Here is a 25,544-nt window from a genome sequence, read left to right on the forward strand (position 1 = left end):
ATGTCAGGTATCATTTTCTCAGAGAGACCGTTACAGAGGGTCTTATACAGATTCTGAAGATTGCTACTACAGAGAATCCAGCAGATATGATGACTAAGCCAGTTGCAGTATACAAGTTCAAACTTTGTTTGGACTTGATTGGTGTTTGCAGTTTGTTATTCCCGTAAGGGATTTGGTGGTGGGGATTGGTTTTGTGATCAGAGGTTTTTTGTGTTTTTGGCAGAGTTCAAGCCAAGGTGGAGATTTGTTATGAGGTGGCTTGAATCAGATGGAACAGTGCATGTGTCGTAGGTTCGCTCGAGCGAAGGTTCACTTGGCTCGAGCGAAGTAAGTCAGAGAGTGTTCGCTCGACCCTCGCTCGACACCCAGCTCGAGCGAGATCAAGTCAGAGAGTTTCGAGAGCTTCGCTCAACCCTCGCTCGACATGCAGCTCGAGCGAAATCAAGTCAGAGAGTGTTCGCTTGACCCTCGCTCGACACCCAGCTCGAGCGAGATCAAGTCAGAGAGTTTCGAGAGCTTCGCTCAACCCTCGCTCGAGTGTTAGCTCGAGCGAAGTACAGAAAACCTACGTTCGCTCGACACTCGCTCGAGTGTTCGCTCGAGCCAATGTTCACAGAAGTGAACATTTCTGTTCCTATAAATACCAAACGGCGCCCACTTCTTAGATAACTTCAGAAAATCACTTTTTGTCTTGTTTTTTAGTGTTTTCTTGAGAGAGAAGTTATAGAGTGAGTTTTGAGAGATAACTTCCTTGTGAAGTTTTGTTGTATTCATCTGTACTCCATCTCTGTTGATAGTGAAATTTTCGATACCGACCCCACCAGTGGACGTAGGCTCATTTTGAGTCGAACCACTTAATTCTTGGTGTTCTTTCTGTGTGATTGTCATCTTTTCTTTCGTTTAGTTCCGCTACTATACTTCGAGTTAGTCTTAGATCTACAGTTATTCCCAACACAACGACAAGTATGGAATTGCTTAATGTCTAAGACATTACAGCTAGTAAAGCGTCTTTACAGAAAATTCAAATTCACTATAAGTAATACTTTTTTATACTCTCAACTGGTGGTGAAATTGAATTAAGAATGTTGAGCCGCCATCTCCCAGAGGACGTGGTGACTGAAATTTTGTCGACGCTGCCGGTAAAATCGTTGATGCGATTTAAATCTGTGAGTAAAGCCTGGTATGCTCTCATCAGAAACCCTCATTTCATCACAAAGCACCACACTTCCGCCATTTCTGATCACAATCGCAATCACTGCCGTCGAGTCATCCTTGAGCGTTACCGAGCAATAGATACCCCACGTTTCTCCATGCACTCTAACGACACCCTGGAGTTTTCCGGCGACATACATCTCATCCCACAATTGTTCTCAGAAGATATTAACCCAGTACTTTTCATCGGTTCCTGTAATGGAATAGTTTGTGCTGTTGGTATTTCTGCAGAGCGTTTTCATTTTGGTCCTGATCCAGACCGGGCTTGGGAGATAGGGCTTTGGAATCCTGCAACCAGAGAATCTAAGAGGCTTCCGTTTGTCCCTCGCCCACCTGATTTTGTCCCTCTCTCTCTTGATATTTGCTTCACGAGTTACAAGTTTGGCTTTGGTATTGATCTCAACACAAATGACTTCAAGGTGGTTAAAATCACGTGCTTCTATTCTCCGCCGCATTACCATGTTGAAGTATACAACCTTACTACTGATTCTTGGAGAGTGATTGATGCATCCCTCAACTCAGCCGATTTTATTAAAAAATCTAATTTTCCTTCATACTTAATTGGATTCTGTTATTGGTTGATTTTTCGTCAGCGTTGCGACAGGGAGCATAATTTATTGCTTTCCTTTGATATGAGCAATGAGATTTTCTGGGAAATAATGTTGCCTCATGATGATGTAGGATCTCTTGCTGACATTGCCATTATCAATGACTCTGTAGCTGTGATTTTTCCTACGTATAGTAATAGTAGTAGGAATGACGTTGGAAAATCAATGGAGTATGAAATATGGGTGATGAAGTACGAGTCTATTGTGGAATGTTCTTGGACTAAACTATTTACGATTGCAGTACCCAGCCGTCCTTTACAATTTCGGGACGATGGTTTGATTGTGCTTAACGGCGGCCATTGTGTTTCAGATAAATGTTTGGTATTGTTTGATCCAAGAACAGGAGAACTAAAGAATCTTCCAATATATGACGAAGGCTCGGAAACGTTTGTTCTGGTGAGTTACAGAGAGAGCCTAGTTTTAGTTAATGGATGGAGGAATGTGCTTGAGCAACAATACACTTGATCATTATGATATTGTTATCACAGATTTGGACTATTATTATTTATGTATTCCAAGAGGACTATAGATTAATTACTGTGAAACTGAGTGGTTTCGATGTTGTGATTTTGGTCATGGGGTCAATTGACTGCTTATGTAACAAAAGTTGATTTAGTTGAAGAGTTGGTCCTATTTTGCTTAAATACAATGGTTTGTGGATTGGAATTACATGAGGACCATGACGTCCAGGAGTATGACAGATTTTAGCTTCAATTGAGATGGTTTCACTTTAAAGTATATGGCCATTGGCTTAATATTGGACAAAAAGTGAAGGCACAGGGAATTTATATATACTTGCTGCAGTAGGCGTTTTATACTTTTCAGGTTTATACTTAAATTTATGCTTCAACCCTCTCTTACTTGGCTCTTTCCCTCTTCTTCACCATTTTAGCCATGCTGAGAACCTCTTGAAATAGGAATTTGAATTTCTTGTTTTGGCACTTATAGCATTTTCATATATAATGTAAGTGTCACTTTCTTTTCTTCATATCATTCCTTCTTTGGTTTGTGAAAAATCGTGATTAATTTTCTGGTCCAAGTATTAGGGCAGCAATTCATAAAACAGTTTTCCTTTTCCTTCAAGTTTCTGCCATTTTGATTTAGTGTGTAACACCCCGTATTTTTTAGTGTATTTTTTTTGTTTAATTGAATGATTATTTGTTATTAATTTAAAATTTGATTATCTTATTTTAAATTTTCAGATTTTAGTGGGTTTATTTTGTTATGATTTTTTAATTTGTGAAAATTAAATTTGACATGTTTCATTAATATTAATAATTGTTATGCATTTAAATTCTCTTAATTTAAATTAGTTTGTAGGTTTTAAAAATTATTGTATTGTTGGATTTAATTATTTTATTTTACTTAGTCACTGTATTTAAATTTATTTTATTTAAAACTGTGGTGTTGAAATAATTTTTTGTTGGAATTTTGTGACCCAAGTTGTGAGTTTTGGACCTCACTTCTTTTCCCTCTATTTTTTTCTTTTCCTTTTCTTTTTCTTTTCTTCTTTTCTTTTTTTTTCTTTCTTTTCTTTTTCTCCCCTGGTTTCCCTTCCCGCGCGGACGTCTCTCTCTCTCTCTCTCTCTCTCTCTCTCTCTCTCTCTCTCTCTCTCTCTCTCTCTCGCCGTGCAACCGTTCCTCACCCAGCCCGCCGCCGTCGTGCCGCCGTGCGCGACACCGCCACCCCATCGTGCTCCCCACCGGCCGGCGACCTCACACCTCCAATTTCAGCCCTCCTCGCGCCGCCGTTAGCCCCCACGCACCACACCAAGCCGCGGCACTCTTTGCGCTGCTGCGCCGCCGTCGCACCACCTCCGGCCACCATCTTCTCACCACATCATCATCGACCTGCTAGCAACCTAATGCACCCATCCTTGACTCCGATCTGTCACCGGTGAAGCCCATCTATCTCCATCTTCGATTTGAGCTTTTTGGCATTAAATCGCCGCCCACGCCGCCACCCACGGCCAACCACCACCACCACTAGCTTCACCGACATCCCTAAGTCCTACCCTATTAATCTCGGGTCTTCGTTTACATCTGTTCAAAATTGGGTTTTTGAGACCCACGGCCACAGTGCATTTCGCACTGTTTTGTTGCTGCGTTGCCGCTTCTAGCACCTTCGTGATCTTTCAAGAATTATATTATAGCATTGTAAGTATTTTTTCCCAAAAAACTTTTGAGATTTAAATGTATTTTTCGCTAATTTATATTTACTGTGAATTTGTTGGTTGTGCCGGACTGAGTCCGAGGAGTAAGGGGATCGGTTGGATTGGATGATGGAATTGTTTGTGTGAGATTGGCTTATGCTTTGAAATTTGTTGGCTGTTTCGGGTTTAAATATTGGTGTTTTGAGTTTGATGTTGGTCATGGTGGATATTGGTGATTTTTAAGAAGTGATGGTATATTTTGGAATTATGAGGGTTTTAAGTTTTGAGATATTAAAATAGGTTATTTTAGAAGTTTAGGCTTAAATATCGAAATCCGTGATTGATTGAAAACTTACGAAAATTGTGTGATTATTTTTATAGGTGACGATTTATAGTCGACTCGACTTTTTTTTAGACAAATTCTGAAAAAGCTAAGAAGTCCAGGTAAGCGGGGTTCATATACTAGTTTTGCATAAAAGAAATAAAATGATGTTGAATTGGAAAATAAACGTGTTTATTTTTGAAAAGAAATTATCTGAAAACAACCTCAGATGTTTATTCTGCATATGCATAAATTCAATATAAGAGAAAGTGTTTTCTGTCATGACTGGTGTAGACATGAGCTAATTTTATGTACTTTATTTTTGAACTATGTAAAAGAGCGAATAAGGAATTCTAAAATCTTTATTATGAACAAATGAGAATACTTTGTTTATGTTTATCTCGAACATGTGAAATGATCTGAAGCTTTTCAGTGTTTTGTTTTGACATGATGTGTCATCTGAAAATCTTGGCATGATGTTCTGATTATGTATATGTGTGTAACTGGATTTTCGATGAAATCCGTTCTGTTTCTGTTAAGGCCCAGCCACGGGTATAATGGTGGTTTATAACCCTACCACGGGGGTTAAATATGGTATTGTCCCGATGTGATGCTAAGAGATGATTTAATTATAATGTTTCAGTTTGGAAATGCCAACGGATGTTCTTTTTGGAATTAATTTATTTTTCTGGAAATTTCGCTCTAATGGTTTTGTACAAAGTTTTGTTTCTGCATTATGAAAGTAAATGTTTTGTTCTGCTTATTAAATGTTATAAATGCTCATGTTTACATGCTAGTATATGCTCTCTACTTACTGAGTTGTTGATAACTCACCCCCTTATCTCCATAATATTTCAGATGACATTGATGGTTCAGCTGAGGATCAGTATTAGAGTTTATGGAGAAGATTAGCAGTGAATGGTTGTTGGGTATCTCGTGGTATTAGTGTTGATGTTGGAAGTTATTTATATTTCTTAAGTTTGCTTCAATGGATTTAGACGGTTTATGGAGACTTATGTTAATGTTTCATTATTTTTAGTTTGTTATTAGAGACATGAAGAAGAATTGATTTTATTTGAGTTGCTGGATTGAAAATTGGATAGATGAGTTTATATGGTTTATTTAATTGAAATATTTACATTTGATTTGAGGTTTGAGAAAATATATATTCTTGAATTTGGAAGTACTCTAGCCTTGTTAGAGTTGATTATCAGGTTATATGAGTTAACTCTCCGGACCCTCGGGGACGGGGCGTTACATAGTGTGTTGTTCCTTTTGACTATCCTCAACACTAGAATCATATTGTGGGCTAGTAGAGTGTGTAGTGAATGAAATGAAGAGGTGAAACAAGGAGCATCGCCTAAGCTTGTGGCTGTTCAAATGAGAATATGATTCCTGTATGTTAATTCTGTTTTGGGGGATTTTGTTTTGTAAGTCAGCACTTTAAGTCTTTCCTATATATCCTTCAATCTTTTTTCCTTTTTTTTTTTTTGAAAATAACCTCAGTATTCATTCATTGATCTAAAACCGCATTACAAAGTTTTTCCTTGAGCAAAATACTCTCAATACAAACTGGAGCTTCTTCTATCCAAACATTTTCAAAGCACAAAGATAAAGCTTCTTTAGCAAGATAATGTGCTGCTTCATTAGCTTTTCTATTAACAAACTTGACACTCCATTGACTCCTTCCCTTTAACAGCTTCTTGGCATCTTCAATGACACATCCATAACTGGAGAGGTCTTCTTCTTCTTCATTGACTACATTCACAATGACTTGAACATCACCTTCGAAAATGACTCTGCCGAAATTAAGATCTCTGCATAATTCCATAGCTTTCCTTAGTGCATAAACTTCTGCTATTGCAGGATCAGAAATGAAGCTTTTTTGTTCACCAACAGCAGCCATAATTTCACCTTCCTCATTTCTGATTACTACTCCGAGGCCAACTTTTTTCCCTTCTTTATCAACAGCTCCATCCCAGTTTGCTTTGATAACCACCATTTCTCATGTTGCATTTCAATTGTCCATGTTTTTTGCCAAGTGCTTCATACAACGCATTATAGATAGTTATCCGCTTGTATGGATTGGGGATCGGTCGACATCCTTAGAAGAAGCGTGGAAAAGAACTTGCAAATCAATTGATATGAAAAATCAAGTGGCACAAACCCGAATATCCTTAATTATTTACAGTACCCATTTGTAATTGTCAAACCAACCGATAAAAAAAATAATCGAAACAACAAATGATTTAAGCATTTCTATGGCTCTATTCTATAAATAAAAACAATTTGCACTAGATGGCATATGAGAAATCTTAATTTTTTCACTACCTTCAAATTAACCACATGAAAAATTATAAAACGAACCTTTGTCATTTAAACCAATATAATCGTTATAGCGTGTTCTAAGTTCAATTGCATCGTTGAAGTACACGGATGGCTCTAGACCAAGGCATCTACCATGTGTCGCCCACTCGTACTTCCAGAAGCTAAAGTCATCTGGGCGAAGAAGGTTTGGCCAATACTTTTTTAGCGAATCTTTTATACCTTTCACCTACAAGTCATGCCAAGATATATACATATCAAATTTAAACCGAGTGCAACGATTTTTGAGCAAACATGACTGTAATGTAGTCTAATTACGTACCTGGCTACTTGTCAATTCATTTCCCAGACAAGGAGCTAGCGCAGAATTATTTGGCCAGAAAGGCCACAGTCCGTGTATTAAAAATCTTTGATAGTCCGTTTTAATCTCATCGGGTTTCTTTGAACAAGGAACACCAACATTGCATACAGAATTTGGCCATTGGAGTGCCAACTTGTAATATGAGAATTCCTCTGCAACATTGCTAGAAGCTAAGACTTGAATGATGAAAATTAAAGAACGTAGAAACCCAACTTTTGTTTTTTGTTTTTTTTTTTTTTTCAGAATGAAAATCAACTTTTGTTGAAACAGATGAGGATACCATAAAATTCTAGAATAAAGCCAAATGGAAGAAGAAGAGAGAGAGAGAGAGAGAGAGAGAGAGGGGAGGGTGGGATCAGGGAGAGAACACAAGTATGTTATAAGAGACACCATAAAAAAAAAAGAAGCAAATCAATTTCGGTGTACTAAAACTACCACAAGAAAATTGCAAAATAAAATAACAAGCACAATGAACTAGCTCAAGGCACAAATTAATCAGAGTCAAAGCCAAAATAGGGGTTAGATGTAAACATTACCTCCCAAAACTGTAGCTGTAAATTTCACAGATGAGGTTATGTGGCCAGTCATGTAGGTCTGGGAATATTTATAAGGTTTTGGGATGTTGGATAATCGAGCTTGGGTCCAAGTACGTACATTGTATTGTTTTTTTTTTTTTTTTTCTATCTTTATTCACTTTATAGCCCACGACCCACGACTCTCTCTCAAGACTCTCTCTCAAGACTCGAAGTTGAGATTAATATCCATTAATTCAGGTTCAAAACTAGCCCACGACCTCTGCTTGCTTTTTATGTAAACAGGTATATATGTGCATTACCATATATACTAGCAGGTTGGACCAATTATGCCTATCCTATTAAGTAATATCTGCCACTTACATTAATGTCCTCATGCAATATGCTTTCATTTCAATGATACTTCTTCCATGTCTTACCAATATTGATATAAACCCACGTACGAGAGGATGAGGCTTCAATAAGTCGATTCAGTACAATTTATTGGACTAGATAAATGCATGGGTAGTGGATGAGATCACCATTAATTCAGTAATAAATAAATATATCTTCAACATGTAAAATTGGCCATGGATCTTTACTTTTACTAATTTTTAAGGAAAATGGAGAAAAAAAAAAGTACATCTATTCCATTTTGATAAAATTGAACCTTTTTCATGTCTTTTACTATTTCACGACGTCTCTATATTTATATAAAATTTAAATATACTAATTTCGTGTCAATATTAATTTTATGAGTTGTATAACATATTAATTACACCCCTAATTTTGATTTCATTGCTTCCGATATTATGTGATATTGACATGTACCAACCACATTCCTTTTCATGAACCCAATAAAACAAACTATTACCTATAAAAAGCCTTATGCAATAATGGTGCAATAAAGATATATTGAGAGCGCCTAGGTTTCAATACAACCTTTACAAAAATGCTAGTCATTGAATTTTGGGTCTTGATAAATTTTTATAAAATTTATTTAATGATTAAAGAAACATTTTTTAATGATGTTGTGATTTTTTTTTAAAAGAAAAAATGTTTAAAAATATAAAAAAAATGAATGAAAAAATATATATATATATTTTTATTCTTATCAGGACAGGTCTCGTGCTACATCCACCTGCTCTTACATTTATATATATCTCTGTTATCAACATTAGAGATATATTCTAAGAAACTATCCAACGTTTTTTTTTTCCTCTCTCTCCCTCTTTCAAATTCAGACAATTTATATTTTATATTCTACAACAAACAAACGTTATTTAATATATTTTTTTTTATTATTTTTGCCTGTGCCAATTAAATACTGCTTTTAGGATCAATTCCAATTAAAGCTTCCTATTTATTTAATTACAGATTTAAAGCTTTGCAATAAATATTTTTCCTTAGACCTTAAGGAGTTGATCCGTAATTGGTTGTTATGTTGTCATCATATCATTTGTGTAAGCAATGCAGTAAATTCGTACACTAAACTTGTATTTACAAGGGATGAAGGCCAACCCACACTAACAATAGTACACTTACATTATTGTAATGTGGACAACCAATATAAATCTTATTTAGAGCTATTGACACTACAACACAATTACTTTTTAGTGATGGTTGGGAAATTGTGACCTTCCATAGACCGTCACTAAAAGGCATTTTCTGTGACAGTTTTTGAAAACCGTCACTAAAGATAGAATGAGAATTTTTTATGTTCCAACGTATGGGAAATATACGTTCGAACGTCACATATATGTTCGAACGTTATGTCTGTTTACGTTTAAACGTAAAATGTTTTGGCGCAACCGTTCACACGTTATTAATTAACGTTCGAACGTAAAAAGTTTGCACCAATGTAACGTTCATTGTAAATTTAAATTAAATGACTTTAATTTAAAAATTATGTGGTTTTTATTGTGCATAATTTGTGAACAAGTCTAAAAAATTGAATTGTATATATTTATATATACACAATTTGTAATATATAAATATATATTTATGTTTATATATATTTGAAATGCAGTGATTTAGTATTAAAGTTGAAAAATATAACATCAAAGAAGATTAAAAATTGAAATTAACAAACGATAGAAATATTCAATAATATTTTTCATTACAAATATTAAAAATAAAATACAAGATTTAATAAAATGTAGTAAACAACAGTCAGATGATAACGTTCTCCGCAAAAGTCGAACTTCGTACCTCCTCAGTCAAGGTATCAACCTTGTCGTTGAGGATAGTTACACGATGGATGAGTTCGGCAACAGACGCCGATATAGCCTCGAGCGATCGATCGATCTTATGATAGATATGCGCAGTCAGCTGTGAGATGACCGCATCAACCCAAGCAGGCTGCACATCTCCTGCAGATGTGCTCGACATATGCTGACTACTACTCCTGACATGACCTGGCTCAAGCTGCGTCGGAGGAACTAGATCCTCTACAGGGGGTGGCTGACGTCCCCTCGCCTGTCCAATACTACGTCGATGCGTGGTCATGTCGAGGGGGCTCATCTGATCTTTGATCCGCTCCTCTGGCTGGGTTGGCACTCCCCGTGCAAGTAATAGTCGGCTGATTAGGACACCGTATGAGAGATTATCCGTGGAGACGATGCTCGTCTCGTAACGGATGCTCTCAAAGATGTGCAGTGGCAAATCTATAGGATCTCCACGTGCCACTCGTATCAAAAATTGTGCCCGAAGCCGACTAAATGTGGTTTTATGAGTCACGGGATCGACATTTGTTGCAAAAATAAGGTGCAACATGCGGAAGAAATGCAGCAGATGGTTCTGGTTGAAGGTATTCTTCCGCTCGATCTGCATGCGGTCCCTCCCGGTGAGGATGTAGAAATCCTCATCTCGGTCATCATCCCGAGCCTCGACGCCAGTATCCTCAGCCTTTGACTGGCCTGCATCTCTGCCTGATGCTGGCTCAAATGCCTGGCCAGTAGATGATGTAGAAGTGCCTACATCCTCACGGGGTGTTGAGTGTGCAAATGTCTCAACTCCTAGACGAATCCCAAGGTGCTCGCCGATGACATCAGGTGATACCTCAATGGAAATACCGCGTACAGTCACGGTGTGAGAGGATGCATCATGAGGCATGTCACACATCTCCATATAAAATTCTTGAACCATTGAGGGGTACACCTTCCCCCTCAATGTGTAAATATTTCCCCAGCCTCTACTGAGGAAAACATCTCTCAGGTTCGTCTGCTGCCAACAGAGTTCGTCGAACTCATTAATCAGGACCTCTCGCTCTACCATAACAGTACGAGCTCCGATACGGGCAGTGTCCGACGTGGCTCCTTCCCTCCCTCGTTTCCTAGTATGTAGTGGAAGAGCCATATCCTGAAAATAGAAAAGGAAAAAAAAATTATTTACATTAATGCATTTTTTTGTATTAATTTGAAGCTGCTCTGCATTAACGTTTGAACATTTTGTCTTTCACGTTCGAACGGTAAAGATAAACGTTCGAACATTAGTTTATACGTTCGCACGATCAATAATGTAAATAAATTGATGTTCGAATGTAAAACATATACGTTCGAATGTAAAACATAGACGTTCGAACATAAACAGTAAATAAATATTGGCTGATGTACGTTCGGACGTTTATGTTTTATGTTCAAACGTATTTGTTTTACGAGTGAACGTAAATACGAACATCCAAACGTCGAAGCATGAATAACGTAGAAAATCACTACGTTCGGACATTATAATTAAACGTCCGACCGTATGTGATTTACGTTCGAAAGTAAAATATTCACGTTCGAACGTATGTCGTTTAATAATATTTAAAGTATACATTAAACGTTTATGAAAATTGATGAATAAAATGTCCGAATGTAAGAAGGTTACCTTCAAACGTAGAAGTTGTAACGGCTCTGTAATTTAAACGTCGTACGTTCGAACGTCTTGGTGAAAGGTTCGAACGTTACGACGCAGAGCTGAGTCGACTCAGCCATTATTGAAATCTCGAAAATTTCTCTACAAGGTTCTAAATGCCGAAATGTCACCATAGAAATGAAGTATACACTTCAAGAAACATTTCTACGGTGACTATTCGGCCAATGGCTGGCCGTGGTGGCCGGAAAATGAAATTGAATATCCGGCCACCACTTATCCGATTTTAAACAAAACTCAATCAAAATCTCAATAAAATATATGTTATTTGAATAAAAGATGAATGCCTACCTTTTTGTGACGGTTGTGGCGGAGTTGACGGCGGCGGTGATGGAGGCGTGGCGGCATGCAACGTAACGGACATTTGTAATTACGTTTTGGAAATATCGTTTCGACGTTCGGTTTTGGCCTTATATACACAGAACGTTCGAACGTAATAATAATTACGTTCGAACGTTTGTCAATTTAATTTCAAAAATAATATCTATAATATATTATATTATAAATGTTTATGTTATATATTAAGATGTTATATAATATTATTGACAATTAAGCCAAATTAGTTTGACGTTTGTGAGTACTTGTTATATTTATAAAGTTTAGCAATATGTTTATACATATTGTTGTGATTTTATGCTTACTCTTGAAATAATTGTGATTATTGTTTGTAAATTTTGTGAATAGTTTATGAGTTTATTGTGTTTATTGATGAATTAATATGTGTATAAATATTATTGTAAGAATATTGTGAATATTCTGTGATATGGATTTAATACATAAATATTCTTTATTATATACATTTATGTTCTCATTTAAAGTATTATGCTATCATACTATACAATGTAGTATATAGTTATAGGTATATACAATGTAATATATATATTATATTATAATTAAATATATAAGTTAGAATTTAATAAGTAACCATTAAATATATATCCTTAAGATTTATAAATATAGTATAGTTTATATATTATATACACTTATGTTCTCATTTAAAGTATTATGCTATCATACTATATAATGTAGTATATAGTTATAGATATATACTATGTAATATATATATATTATAATTAAATATATAAGTTAGAATTTAATAAATAACAATTTAATATATATCCTTAAGATTTATATATATGCATGGTATAGTTTATATATTATATACATTTATGTTATCATTTAAAGTATTATGCTATCAAACTATACAATGTAGTATATAGTTATAGATATATACAATGTAATATATATTATATTATAAGTTAGTATATAAGTAAGAATTTAATAAGTAACAATTTAATATATATCGTTACGATTTATATATATATGGCATAGTTTATATATTATATACATGATTTATGTTCTCATTTAAAGTATTATGCTAGCATACTATACAGTGTAGTATAGAGTTATAGATATATACAATTAAAAATATATATTATATTATAAGTTAGTATATAAGTTAGAATTTAATAAATAACAATTTAATATATATCCTTAAGATTTATATATATATGGTATAGTTTATATATAATATACATGATTTATGTTCTCATTTAATAAGTATAGTAGGAATAGTACGTTCGAACCTTTCAAGTTAACGTTCGAACGTTAAACCAAGAGCGGGAAATTTTCCGCTTGATTAAGGTAACTGTGTGATTATTCAGACGTTCGGACGTTTATACTATACGTTCGAACGTTATTTGATGAAAATCACAAGAAAATTATGTACATCCGAACGCCAAATCTGTTAACGTCCGAACATTAGTTAAATTAGTGCAGGAAATTTCCCGCTGAAATATGGCAACACTTTGATGAAATGTACGTTTGGACGTCTTAGTTAGATGTTCGAACGTTCATTTGAAAATCTTAGAACGTTCGAACGGAAAATTGTGCTACATTCGAACATAGGAAAGGAAAGTGCGGGAACTTTCCCGCTAGATTTTATGTTACATCAGAAGAAGGTTACGTTCGAACATGTATTTTAAACGTCCGAACGTTCTGGGCGGGAAAATTTTAGAATATAACGTTCGGACGTACAACTTAAATGTTCGAACGTGTGAACTTATATATTAGAACATAATCAGTACGTGCATGGGAGAAACAGATAATTTCTTCTTCACCCGTGCGCGCAACAGAGAGTGAGAAGGTTAGAAATACCTTACGGCCCGATGCTCTGCAGGAGAGAGAGAGAGAGAGGATTAGAGTGAGAGAGAGTTGAGCTAGAGAGTGAGAGAGAGTTGAGTCTTGGTAAGAAAAAATTTTAATTTTTTGTCCTTTTATGAATTTTATGATATTTATATTGTGTTTTTGTTATAGAATATTTCTAATAAATTAGTATTGTATTTTTTTGAAGGATTGGTTGTTTTGGGAAGTTGGAAGATTTTGATTTGTAAGAGGCTAGAACATTGTGAGTGCTAGGTATATTTGTAAACTTTATCAATATGTTGTTGCATGTGATTTTATGCTTACTCTTGAAATAATGTGATTATTGTTTGTATAGTTTGTAAATAGTTTGTGAATTATTGTAAAGTTTGTTGTGATATGGAATATGTTAATACATGTGGCATATTATTTTGTGAATATGTTAATACATGTGATATATTATTTTATGAATATATTGTGTGTTATTGTGAATAATGTGATTATTGTTTGTATAGTTTGTAAATAGTTTGTGAATTATTGTAAAATTTGTTGTGATATGGAATATGTTAATACATGTGGCATATTATTTTGTGAATATGTTAATACATGTGACATATTATTTTGTGAATATATTGTGTGTTATTGTGAATATATTGTGATATGAACTTGAGCAATTTAAATTATTATTTGTGAATGACGTTTGAATATGTTTACATTGTTACAAATATATTGTCCTTAAGTTTTGTTAATACATGTTTTGTGAATATATTGTGATTATTGTTTGTAGAGTTTGTAAATAGTTTGTGAGTTATTGGGAATATCTTGTGATATGAATTTGAAATATTGTGATAACAATATTTCAAATTAAGTAATAACAAATAAAAGTAACTCTTTAAGAATTATAATAATTAAAATTATATTATAACCTTTGAAATTTAAGTATGATAATTAAAATAAGAAACTTTAAGAATAGTAATAAGTAAATATTGATAATATAATTTGAAATTAAGTAATAACAAATAAAAGTAACTCTTTAAGAATTATAATATTTAAAATTATATTAAAACTTTTGAAATTTAAGTATAACAATTAAAATTATACTTTAAGAATGATAATAATTAAAATTTTAATATAACCTTTAAAATACTCTTCAATAAAAAAGTCTTGAACCTACTAAATAAGTAGAGTTGGAATTAAGTAAATATACTTATTTATTATAAACTAAAGAGAAAGAAAATAAGGATCAAATAGATGCTTATATAAAAATTATATACTTATTGTCTATAATAAATAAATAACTCACTCAATTAAGTATAACAATTAAGATTATAATTGTGGAATGATAATAAATAAAATTATATAATAATCTCAGAAATTATATATAACAATTATAGTATAACCTTTGAAATTAAGTATAACAATTAAAATTATACTTTAAGAATGATGATCTTGTACACAACGAGGGAATATAATCTTGAAGAAATGTTGAAATTTTAATTTAATTGCTTGACTGTCATAGTCTCTCCGGCCTTGAGAGTTGTCAAGGTCGGACAGTTTGTGACAGTTAAGTAATTAGACTAAAATTTAAACATTTCTTTAAAATTATTCTCCTTCGTTGTTTACAAGACATGAAACTTAGGGTCACATAATATTTTGTGAATGAAGTTTGAATATATTTACATTGTTACAAATATATTGTCCTTAAGCTTTGTTAATACATGTTTTGTGAATAATAATTAAAATTATAATAATTAAAATTATATAATAACCTTTAAAATTATAAATATCAATTATAATCTCTAAATTTTAGTCTAATTGCTTGACTGTCATAACTAAAATGTGATAATATAATTTGAAATTAAGTAATAACAAATAAAAGTAACTATTTACGAATTATAATAATTAAAATTATAGTATAACTTTTGAAATTAAGTATAACAATTAAAATTATACTTTAAGAATGATGATCTTGTACACAACGAAGGAATATTATCTTGAAGAAATGTTGGAATTTTAAGTTAATTGCTTGACTGTCATAGTCTCTCCGACCTTGAGAGTTGTCAAGGTCGGACAGTTTGTGACGGTTAAGTAATTAGACTAAAATTTAAATATTTCTTCAAGATAATTCTCCCTCGTTGTGTACAAGACACGAAACTTAGGGTCACATAATCTTCCATCTCTCTTTAATTTAACAATATAACACTACTTGAAGGTGACATTGTTAATGTAAACAACATGGAGATATTGTTAGTATGATTTTTTGCTAGATGCGTGTGACATTGCATAAATACCCTTAGACCCGTTTGGGAATCAGTGTACATTTATTCATGAAGACGAATCAGAATCCGGGCAGGAGGTGGATAAGGATGATGAAGAAGAGGTGCATGATGATGATGAAGATGTTATTGATGGAGATTCTGAAACAAGCATGGAGAATTCATCTGAAAATGAAGAATAAAAGTACTAAATATTTTATTCATATAACTAGGTGACTATAAAATATCTTCAATTTTCATAATTTCTTCTAATTAATTTTCTTTGATATAATTAATTATTTTCAAGAATGTCGCCAAAACGAGCACGAAGAAATGTGCCTCCGCCAAGTCCAAGTCCTGAATCCATTGAGGACTCTCCACTCGAGAAATCCGTTCCTGAAGATCAATCTAACATAGAAGAGAACAGCAGCCAGTCGACACCTACCAGTAAGGAAATATTGTCGTTGATAATTATATATATAGTTAATACTTTTTTCTCAATAACTATATAATTTTAATTATAGTATATCTATTATCATGTAGTTGATGCATCTGCACGTCGCGGTCGTGGCTATACACGTGGAATCTCTCTTGAAAAAAATAGAAGACACGGTAAACTAAAGGTCACAATTCCTGATAATTCCACTGGAGGAGTGGATAATAGTGCAGCAGTGCTTTCCTCCTATATTGGCACAGTAGTTCGAGCTTATACTCCATTTTATGTGTGCTCATGGCGAGATGTTCCGAATGAGATTAAGGAGCACATTCGAAGTCGTGTGCTGGTGAGTTTACTTTTCAGTACATTTTGTTTACCTAGATTAATATATTATATTTTTGACCTGATTCCTTTGTTAGGATGAATTCGACCTTGACTTTGGCCGTAGCGAGGATTTGAGAACCGTGAATGAGTTGATGGCTACACTATTCCGACGTCACAAAGGACGATGTCATGACCACTTCAAGAAGTTTGAGACGTTGGAAGAGGCTGCGCAGTCTCCTTTTCAGCAGATGAAGTTAGATGATTGGAGAAAGTGTTGTGATCTTTTCGCATCTCCAGATTATCAGGTATTTTATATTTATATCTTTTAATTATTTACATTCATATTCGTTCTATATATTATATGCATGTGTACATATTACAATTAATATTTTTAATATATTTTATAGCACTTGAGTTCTACAAATGCACATAATAGATCCGCTCTGACTGTCCATCATCGTGCCGGTTCAAGGTCATTCCACCGTCTTGCTGAAAAAATGGTAATTAAAAAATTATAGAATTAATTTATTTTCCTGATATTCTTTCTGATAAGTACTAACATTATCTTTTTAAAATTGCTAATATTGTCGCTTTGTTAGAAACATGATGATCCTGATTTTTCCCTCATTCATGTCTATCCTGTTGCTCACACTAATGAGCATAGTGAGTGGATAGATCTTGTCGCTACAGATAATTATGTAAGCAGTGTTAATTTTGTTCAATAAATTATTTATATAACATTTTAATAGTTTATTTCTTATTTCTATTTCTTTTAATACGTTACTAAATTATTTACGATCATTACCTTTTAAATTGCAGAGAAAAATGATGGAGATGCAGTCGGCTTCTGAGGAATCATCTCCTAGTGACATAGACATATTCACGCAAGTGCTCGGGCCGCAGTCTAGTATGGCAAGAGGTTTGGGACGATCTATCAAGCATAAATGTTCATCCTCCTCAACCTCATTGGCTTCACAAATTAATAATCTTACGGCAGATTTAGAAGCTGCACGGCGTGAGAATGAGTATATGAGGTCGAGATAGCAAGAGTTAGAGTCTCTCTTAGAACGACAGTCTCATTTAGAGACGCATTTGCAAGACCAACAGAGAGACCAAGAGGAAAGAATACGCAGTGAAGTGCAAGAGCAAGTGCAACGAGAGATGATGGTGCAAATGGAGCGTGTTATGTCGTTGCAACAGAATCCCCGTGGGCGAGGGAAAAAGAAGAAATAAATTTTATCAATATTTCTGACTAGTTTTAATATCTAATTTTGTGCTTTTATAAGACATTGTTATTATTAATTGGGTATGTAATATGATATAACATTGGTATTATGTTTTTAAATTTTATGAAATTAGTATTTTTGATCTGTATGTTCGAATGTAAATAAAAATCGTTCGAACGTTAGTTCACACTCTAACAAACGTTCGAACGTAAATACAATTTGATCGTTCGAACGTCAAACTGTACGTTCGAACGTATTCACGCTAAAACGAACAAACCGTTCGAACGGTAAAACGATTAACGTTTGAACAAGGAACTTGCATTCGAACGCTCCTTCGTTTACATTCGAAATAACGTTGAACATTATACACGCTACGTTTGAACATTTACGTTTACGTTCGAACAAATATTCGAACGTTTATTGTAGTTAACGTTCGAACGCATTAACATTCGAATGTAAATATATTACGTTCGAACGATTTTCAACGAACGTAAAATTCTCTCATTCGAACGCCAATCGGTCGGGTGAACGTCCGAATGTAAATATGATACGTTCGAACGATATTCAGCGAACGTCAAATTATCTCATTCGAAGGCCAATCGGTCGGGTATAACGTCCGAATATTTTATTTTACGTCCGAACGTTATTTTCTGTGACAGTTTATAACCGTCACAAAAACATGAACTTTCGAATGTTGTAACGAACGGAACACTTCCAACCGTCACTAAAAATATTTTTTGTGACGGTTGAACAGTAAACCGTCACCAAATGTTTTCTGTGATGCACTTTAGGTGACGGTTGTGGTGACAGTTTCAAACCGTCACCAAATATGTTTAGTGACGGTTTGCCCTTTTTTGGTGACAGTTTTCTCTGTCACAAAAGACACATTCTGTTGTAGTGTGAGTACAGAGCTGATCTGACCTTTCTTAGTAAGCGAAACTAAATAAAAGGAGAAGACTGATATTGCCACGAGGAAGAAAAAGAGAATGGAGTTTCAATTTCCAGAAAGAGCAAAAAAGGGAAGGCAGCAGCATTATTGTATAAAGCTTTTTATAGGTAATAATTTGTTTTATTGGGTTCATGAAAAGCATCATCTGGTTGGTTCAAGTTGTTGGAAGCAATCAATTAGAGGTGTTAATATCATGTGATACGAATCATAAACTTAATGCAGATACGAAATTAGTATATTTGGACTTTATATAAATAAATTCGGATCAAAACAAGGTTGATCTGTTAGGATCTGATTAATAAAGGAGTAAACCCGGCCCCTTTAAGATGAAATAAAAACATAATAACTCGTTTAAATTTTATATCAAAATTGCAATTTTATTATAATTATAGTATTTTAATTATGCACAATCACAGATATAATACAAGGTATCATGCACTTCTTAATTATTTCAATCCAACTAATTAATAAGATAATGAAAATCATGTCTTGATGATCTCTTTTAATTCTCAACCATCAAATTTAAATATCAGCTTTTTGTGCTACTACAATTGCTGCCAGTTGCTGTCTTGACTACTGCAATATGGAGTTGCTATTGTACTTATGAGGACATAATGTAAGTGGCAGATATTACTGAATAGGATAGGCATATATAATTGGTCCAACCTGCTACTATATATCGTAATGCACATATATACCTCATGAAGACAAAAACAATATATACCCAACATAATTACAGCAAATTAATCTTTTATAAATTTTCAGCATTAAATCTATCATTAAAACCCACATGATTTAAGGACAAAACCTGCCCAAATATGAACATTTATTACATTGGTTTTGCACAGATAAGATTGATAACGCAACGACAAGTATGGAATTAATGCTTAATGTCTAAGCTGGTTATGACATTACAGCAAAGAGTCTTTGCAGAAAATATTAAATTACAATTTCGGGACGATGGTTTGGTATTGTTTGATCCAAGAACAGGAGAACTTAAGAATCTTCCAATATATATATGACGAAGGCTCGGAAATGTTTAAGCTGGTGAGTTACAGAGAGAGCCTAGTTTTAGTTAATGGATGGAGGAATGTGCTTGAGCAACAATACACTTGATCATTATGATATTGTTATCACCGATTTGGACTATATATTATTATTTATGTATTCCAAGAGTACTATTGAATTACTGTGAAACTGAGTGGTTTCGATGTTGTGATTTGTTTTTTTTTTTTTTAAATCTTATCATCTCAAGTAAATGTTGTTGATACGGCACATGTTTAGTAGTTGAAATACGATTGATGATTAGAGAAAGGGGAGAAAAATAAAAAAATAAATAAAACCATACCCCTGATGCCATATAGAGAAAATAGGAGAGCAGATTTTATGGTAATCATTACAATAGTTTTGAGCTTTTGGGACCATTTTTCTTTGGAACGAAATGATAATCGTTCCAAAATGTAAGATTTAAGGACGAAATTTTGATTTAGTTCCAAAAAAATTCTGAAACATGCTTCCCATTCAAAAACGTTCGAACACTATACTTAGGGACGATAAATTTCATTCCTAGTAAAATAACCATTCGCAGTTGTGGAAAAAATTGGTGGGTTGTTTGCAAGAAAGTAGTTTGTCGTTCGAACGTCCATTGAAACTATTAGAACATGCAAATCACCATTTTCAAACGGTTTCGAACGATGACACTAAATAAAAAATTTAATCAATTAAAGAATTAATAATAGTAATCAACGATTAATTTTTAAAAGAAAGATATAATGCATAATTAATTATACTTAGAAAACATCAAATATTGTTTATACCAAAAATAAAACAAGATATAAAATATTATGTCCTCAACTCTTTGAGGACATCCTCGATTGGATCTACTTTTGCCTCTATCTGTGTGAATCGAGTAGATATCGTCTCTTGAGTCCAAGACAAGCAATCAATGGCACCCAAGCACTATGTACGTACACCTCTGAAGGCAATCTGGATCTTTGTACGCATATATCAACAATCTGATCAGCAGTAAGAGTGCGTGATGCCTCGGGCTGCTTGGATGTCTGACTGGTTGATACTTCATGATCAGTCGGGTGTGCATCTCTAGTCTTACACCCGTGGTGAGGTCAGAACGGAACAGAAACAGAAACAGAATGTTATGCCAGAGGTTTTCAGAAATCACATAAGATAATATTAGAGTACAGAAAATCTTCAGAACATAACAAAATCATTACACAACATAATTTATACACAAAATTTCATATTCGCTCTCTTTTTCAAAGTTCAGAAACAGAATGTCAGAAATAAGCTCATGTCTACACCAGTCATGACAGAAAATAATTTCTTCTTAAACATAATCTCATGAGTAATGCAGAACAAATAACTGAGGCAGTTCAAATTTCTTTTCAACATCAAATATGTATATTTTCCAAAAATAACCTCAGCTCATTTTATTTTAAATGCAAAGTCTAGCATAGGAACCCCGCTTACCTGAACTTCTTAACTTTTTTCGAAATTCCTAAAAAATGTCGGACAATAATTAATCGTCACCTATAAAATAATCACGTAATTCTCATAAATTTCTAATTAATCACATATTTCGATATTTAATCCTAAACTCATAAAATAACCTATTTAATTCCTCAAAACCTAAAATTACCAATCATCACTTTCTAAAATTGTCAATGCTAATTTAATACAATGACTAAAACATTTAAAAGTCAGACCTATTTATTAATGAAAACAACTTATGAAGTTTAATACTAAGTAATATAATTATCCCAAAATATTTTAAAAATAAACCATAACTATTATTAAAAAGACTAAAATATATCTAAAATGTAGAAATAACAATGCACCAATATTGTTTACTCTTAAAATAAACATTTACTTAATAACATGTTAAAATACTTAAGCGATTTAAGGTAAGTACAAGTAAAAAAATTTCGTTAAATAATAATAAACAAAAAGCTTTAATAGTAATTTAAAAGTTTAAAATAAAATTTCACAATTACTAAAATAATTTGCTACCAAATTACAATTTGAAAATCCTATTTATTGTCTGTAGACTTTTCTTATACCACCCGTATAAACCAAGTAAAACAGACCAAAAAAAATATCAACTTGAACACATTCTAAAACTAAGGGTAAAACTGTAATTCCAATTCAAAAACTATGCAAAATATAAGTTACGTAGACTGCAAATGCATTCACGCAGTCTCGGTGCAAAAACCGTAAGAACAGGGGCGCGAGGTACTCACTGCCAAGGGAGGAGCTGCGTGTGACGTGACGAAGAAGGTCACGGTGGTGAGGCATTGAGAGAGAGAGATGAGTGAGAGACCTCACGCAGAAAGAGAAAGGGACGGAGAGATGGCTCGGCGTGAAAGAGGACGAAAACTCACCGTGGGGCAGCGAGGCTTGCGACGGTCTGGGGGCTGGGCGTCGACCTGGCAGTGTCTGAAGGTGGAGGCTTGTCCTCCGGCGTCTTTTGATGGCAGTGGCGTCGAAGTTGAGGGGGCTGACGACGTGGCTCACGGTGGAGATGCTTCCCCTGTTTCGGCGTGCAAAAATGGAGTCCTTCACGTCCCAACGTATCAGCGGCTTGGTGCGGAGATGCAGGGCAGAGCAGCGTCAAACATGGTGGTTTCCATCATGCGGGATGTGATTCGAGTGTTTCAGGCTGGGCTCGGTCGTGGCAGTGGCTGGGATGCAGCGCGGTTGTCTTCACGTTGCACTACGGTGCAATGGTAATCTGTGCAGCGGCGCCACGGGTTAAACCGTGTTGCGATATGGGCTTGGCTTGTTTGGGGCAGTGGTTCAGGTGCTGCACAGTTGCGCTATGGGGAAGGGCTCAGAGTGAAGGAGGCAGAGGCGTGAAAAGAAGAAGCAGCACTCTAGGTTTTTATTGAGGATGAAGAATGGGAAAATAAATAGATGAAAGGATGACCGAAATAAATAAAGAAACCCTAGAGAGCTGAGAGAGAGACGTGTGCGCAGATGCGCCGTGTGTGTGCATGCACGACGTGCACGAGAAAAACAAACTTACGGGAAATAAGAGATAAAGACCGAAAGAGAAAAAAAAAAACAAAAAAATGAAACATGCGGAAAAAAAATTAAAATAAATAAATAAACTTGTGCAGAAAATAAAAGAAACACTACTCGAGGCCGTACTATAAAAACTTAAAATATCAAGCTCAAAAAAAATAAAAAAATAAAAAATCCATAGTCCAACTATACCAATTTTGGGTCTGGGTGTTACAGTTAACATTTCGAACAATGACACTAATTTAATAAAAAATTTAATCAATTAAAGAATTAATAATAGTAATCAACGATTAATTTTTAAAAGAAAGATATAATGTATAATTAATTAAACTTAGAAAACATCAAATATTGTCTATACCAAAAATAAAACTTGATATAAAATACTATGTCCTCAACTCTTTGAGGACATCCTCGATCGAATCTACTTTTGCCTCTATCTGTGTGAATCGAGTAGATATCGTCTCTTGAGTCCGAGACACGTGATCAATGGCACCCATGAACTCTGTACGTACGCCTCTGAAGGCAATCTGGATCTTTGTACGCACTATATTAGCAATCTGATCAGCAGTAAGAGTGTGTGATGCCTCGGGCTGCTTGGATGTCTGACTGGTTGATACTCCATGATCAGTCGGGTGTGCATCTCTAGTCTAAGTATCGACCAATTCTGTGGTAGGAGCACAAAGACGAAGTCTCGAGTGCCCCGTGCTTTGTGACAGGGTGGAGGCGTTGATCGGTCCAATCAGCTCTTGAATTCGCTCAGCAACATCAAGTAAGACCCCAATTGACAATAGGAATCGTGTGATTAGGAGGCCGAACAGCAAAATATATGTCGTAACGTATGAAACCTCTGATCGCATCCTAGTGAATATATAACCCACTGGGTCGATAGGCATCATACAAGCGACACGTATCATAAATCTCGCCCTATCCATGCCAACCTTCGTCTTGTGCTGCCGAGGGTCAATGTTGTGGGCGATGATTATGTTTAGAATCTTGAAAAGATTTGATAAATGAACATGTTTGATGCTTTACATCCCATCATAAGGAGGAGCCTCTGGACCCACAACCAACTGCCTCACCTCTGCATCCGAGAGGCCGTCCAGTCCATATGGATCAATGTCCTCATCCTCAGCTGTCTCCTCACCAGTTGTAGACTCCATGGGCACCACGTTTGGATATGCAGTCTACAAACATGCGATACTAATAAAAATCAGCCAGTATATTTGCCGAGAACGGGAATGAAATACCTTTCATGCCAATAATATAATTACCATCAGCATCCAGACTGGAGGCTCTAAGCCCTCTATAAAAGTCGGTGACAAGATCAATATATGCCACGTACTGGAATGCTTCGTCCATGTGGTCCAAAATCGGTGACCAACTACACTCCACGAATACCGATGTCAAGGAGCAACCCTTGAAGAGAATATCCTAAAAATCATCGATCTTCACTTGACGCTTCAGTAAAACTTTACGGCCTAACAATGTATTAACCATACTAGTAGAAGAACCTAGTTCCCCTGGTCTGGCTTGCTTTGACCTTCCCCTAGCAAACATTTGAACCTGAAATTTAAATAATAAAATTAAAAAGATTAGTTACAAAATATAATATACAAAATAATCATAAAATTATATAATTAATCAAACAATATAAATATGTTTTCTATATTCAACCGTTCGAACGCTGCTAATAGAGTTCGAAAGGTTTTGCTTTTGGGTTCTAGACGTTCGAACACTAATAAAGAGTTCAAATGTTATTGTATATAAACAGTCGAACGGTTGAGACACCATTCCAAAGAAACTCTTTTGGGTTCTACTCATTCGACCGGCATCAAACCATTCGACTGGTAATGTATATAGGTAGTGGAACGGTTGAGACACCGTTCCCAAGAAAGTCTTTTGGGTTCTAATCATTCAAACAGTATACAATTGTTTGAACAGTGTTGTATATAGGCAGTGGAACGGTTGAGACACAATTCCCAATAAAGCCTTTTTGGTTCTTACCATTCAAACGTGATGAAAAAGTTTGAACAGTAACTGGATCGAGCTCAGCAATGGCTGAGTCAACTCAATGGCCATTGAAGCAAAAGGAATCCACTGATTCCTTTCGTTTCTTCAACAAAATAACACACACGCAAGGCCGAAATGTCCATAAAACCATTTCGACCTTGTGTTTTGCAGCCCTAGAGTACTAAATCTAAACTTAGAATAAGTTTTATATAAATTATAAATAATAATGGAAAATCACAACAAAAATACTAAATAAAAACTGTACCTCTTTGATAGTGGTATTGTTGGTCGACGATGATAGCGATCAATAGCACCCATGAACTCTGTACGTACGTCTCTGAAGGCAATTTGGATCTTTGTACGCACTAGATTAGCAATTTGATCAGCAGTAAAACTGCGTGATGCCTCGGATTGCTTGGATGTCTGACTGGTTGATACTCCATGATCAGTCGAGTGTGCATCTCTAGTCTAAGTATCGACCAGTTCTGTGGTAGGAGCACAAAGACGAAGTCTTGAGTGCCCCGTGCTCCGTGACAGGGTGGAGGCGTTGATCGGTCCAATTAGCTCCCGAATTCGGTCAGCAACATCAGGTAAGACTCCAACTGACAATAGGAATCGTGTGATTAGGAGGCCGAACAGCAAAATATATGTCGTAACGTATGAAACCTCTGATCGCATCCTAGTGAATATATAACCCACTAGGTCGATAGGCATCATACAAGCGACACGTATCATAAATCTCGCCCTATCCAT

The 25,544-nt window shown here is 34.8% G+C and overlaps 2 protein-coding genes across 2 annotated transcripts; one reads left to right on the plus strand and one right to left on the minus strand.

The window, feature by feature from the left end:
• The first annotated feature begins 1,082 nt into the window (after positions 1-1,082).
• Positions 1,083-2,285, plus strand: LOC108997688 (F-box/kelch-repeat protein At3g23880-like). The gene has a single exon (XM_018974041.2). It carries the CDS (start codon positions 1,083-1,085, stop codon positions 2,283-2,285), a length of 1,203 nt encoding a protein of 400 aa, XP_018829586.2.
• A 3,527-nt stretch (positions 2,286-5,812) lies between these two features.
• LOC118348651 (intracellular ribonuclease LX-like) lies at positions 5,813-7,926 on the minus strand. The gene is made up of 4 exons (XM_035690723.1): positions 7,918-7,926; positions 6,943-7,236; positions 6,663-6,849; positions 5,813-6,399 (listed from the first exon to the last, which is right to left on the minus strand). Exons 1-4 carry the CDS (start codon positions 7,924-7,926, stop codon positions 6,260-6,262), a joined length of 630 nt encoding a protein of 209 aa, XP_035546616.1. The 3' UTR covers positions 5,813-6,259.
• Positions 7,927-25,544: the final 17,618 nt, after the last annotated feature.

The sequence above is a fragment of the Juglans regia genome, chromosome 6 (genome assembly GCF_001411555.2).
Source record: "Juglans regia cultivar Chandler chromosome 6, Walnut 2.0, whole genome shotgun sequence".
In the NCBI taxonomy this organism is placed as follows: Eukaryota; Viridiplantae; Streptophyta; class Magnoliopsida; order Fagales; family Juglandaceae; genus Juglans; species Juglans regia.

Coding starts and splice junctions, on each gene's coding strand:
- LOC108997688 (XM_018974041.2), top strand. CDS start 1,083: ATGTTGAGCCGCCATCTCCCAGAGGACGTGGTGACTGAAATTTTGTCG.
- LOC118348651 (XM_035690723.1), bottom strand. Junction 6,850..6,942: donor ATGAATTGACAAGTAGCCAG/GTACGTAATTAG, acceptor CATGACTTGTAG/GTGAAAGGTATAAAAGATTC. Junction 6,400..6,662: donor TATTGGTTTAAATGACAAAG/GTTCGTTTTATA, acceptor GCTTCTTCTAAG/GATGTCGACCGATCCCCAAT.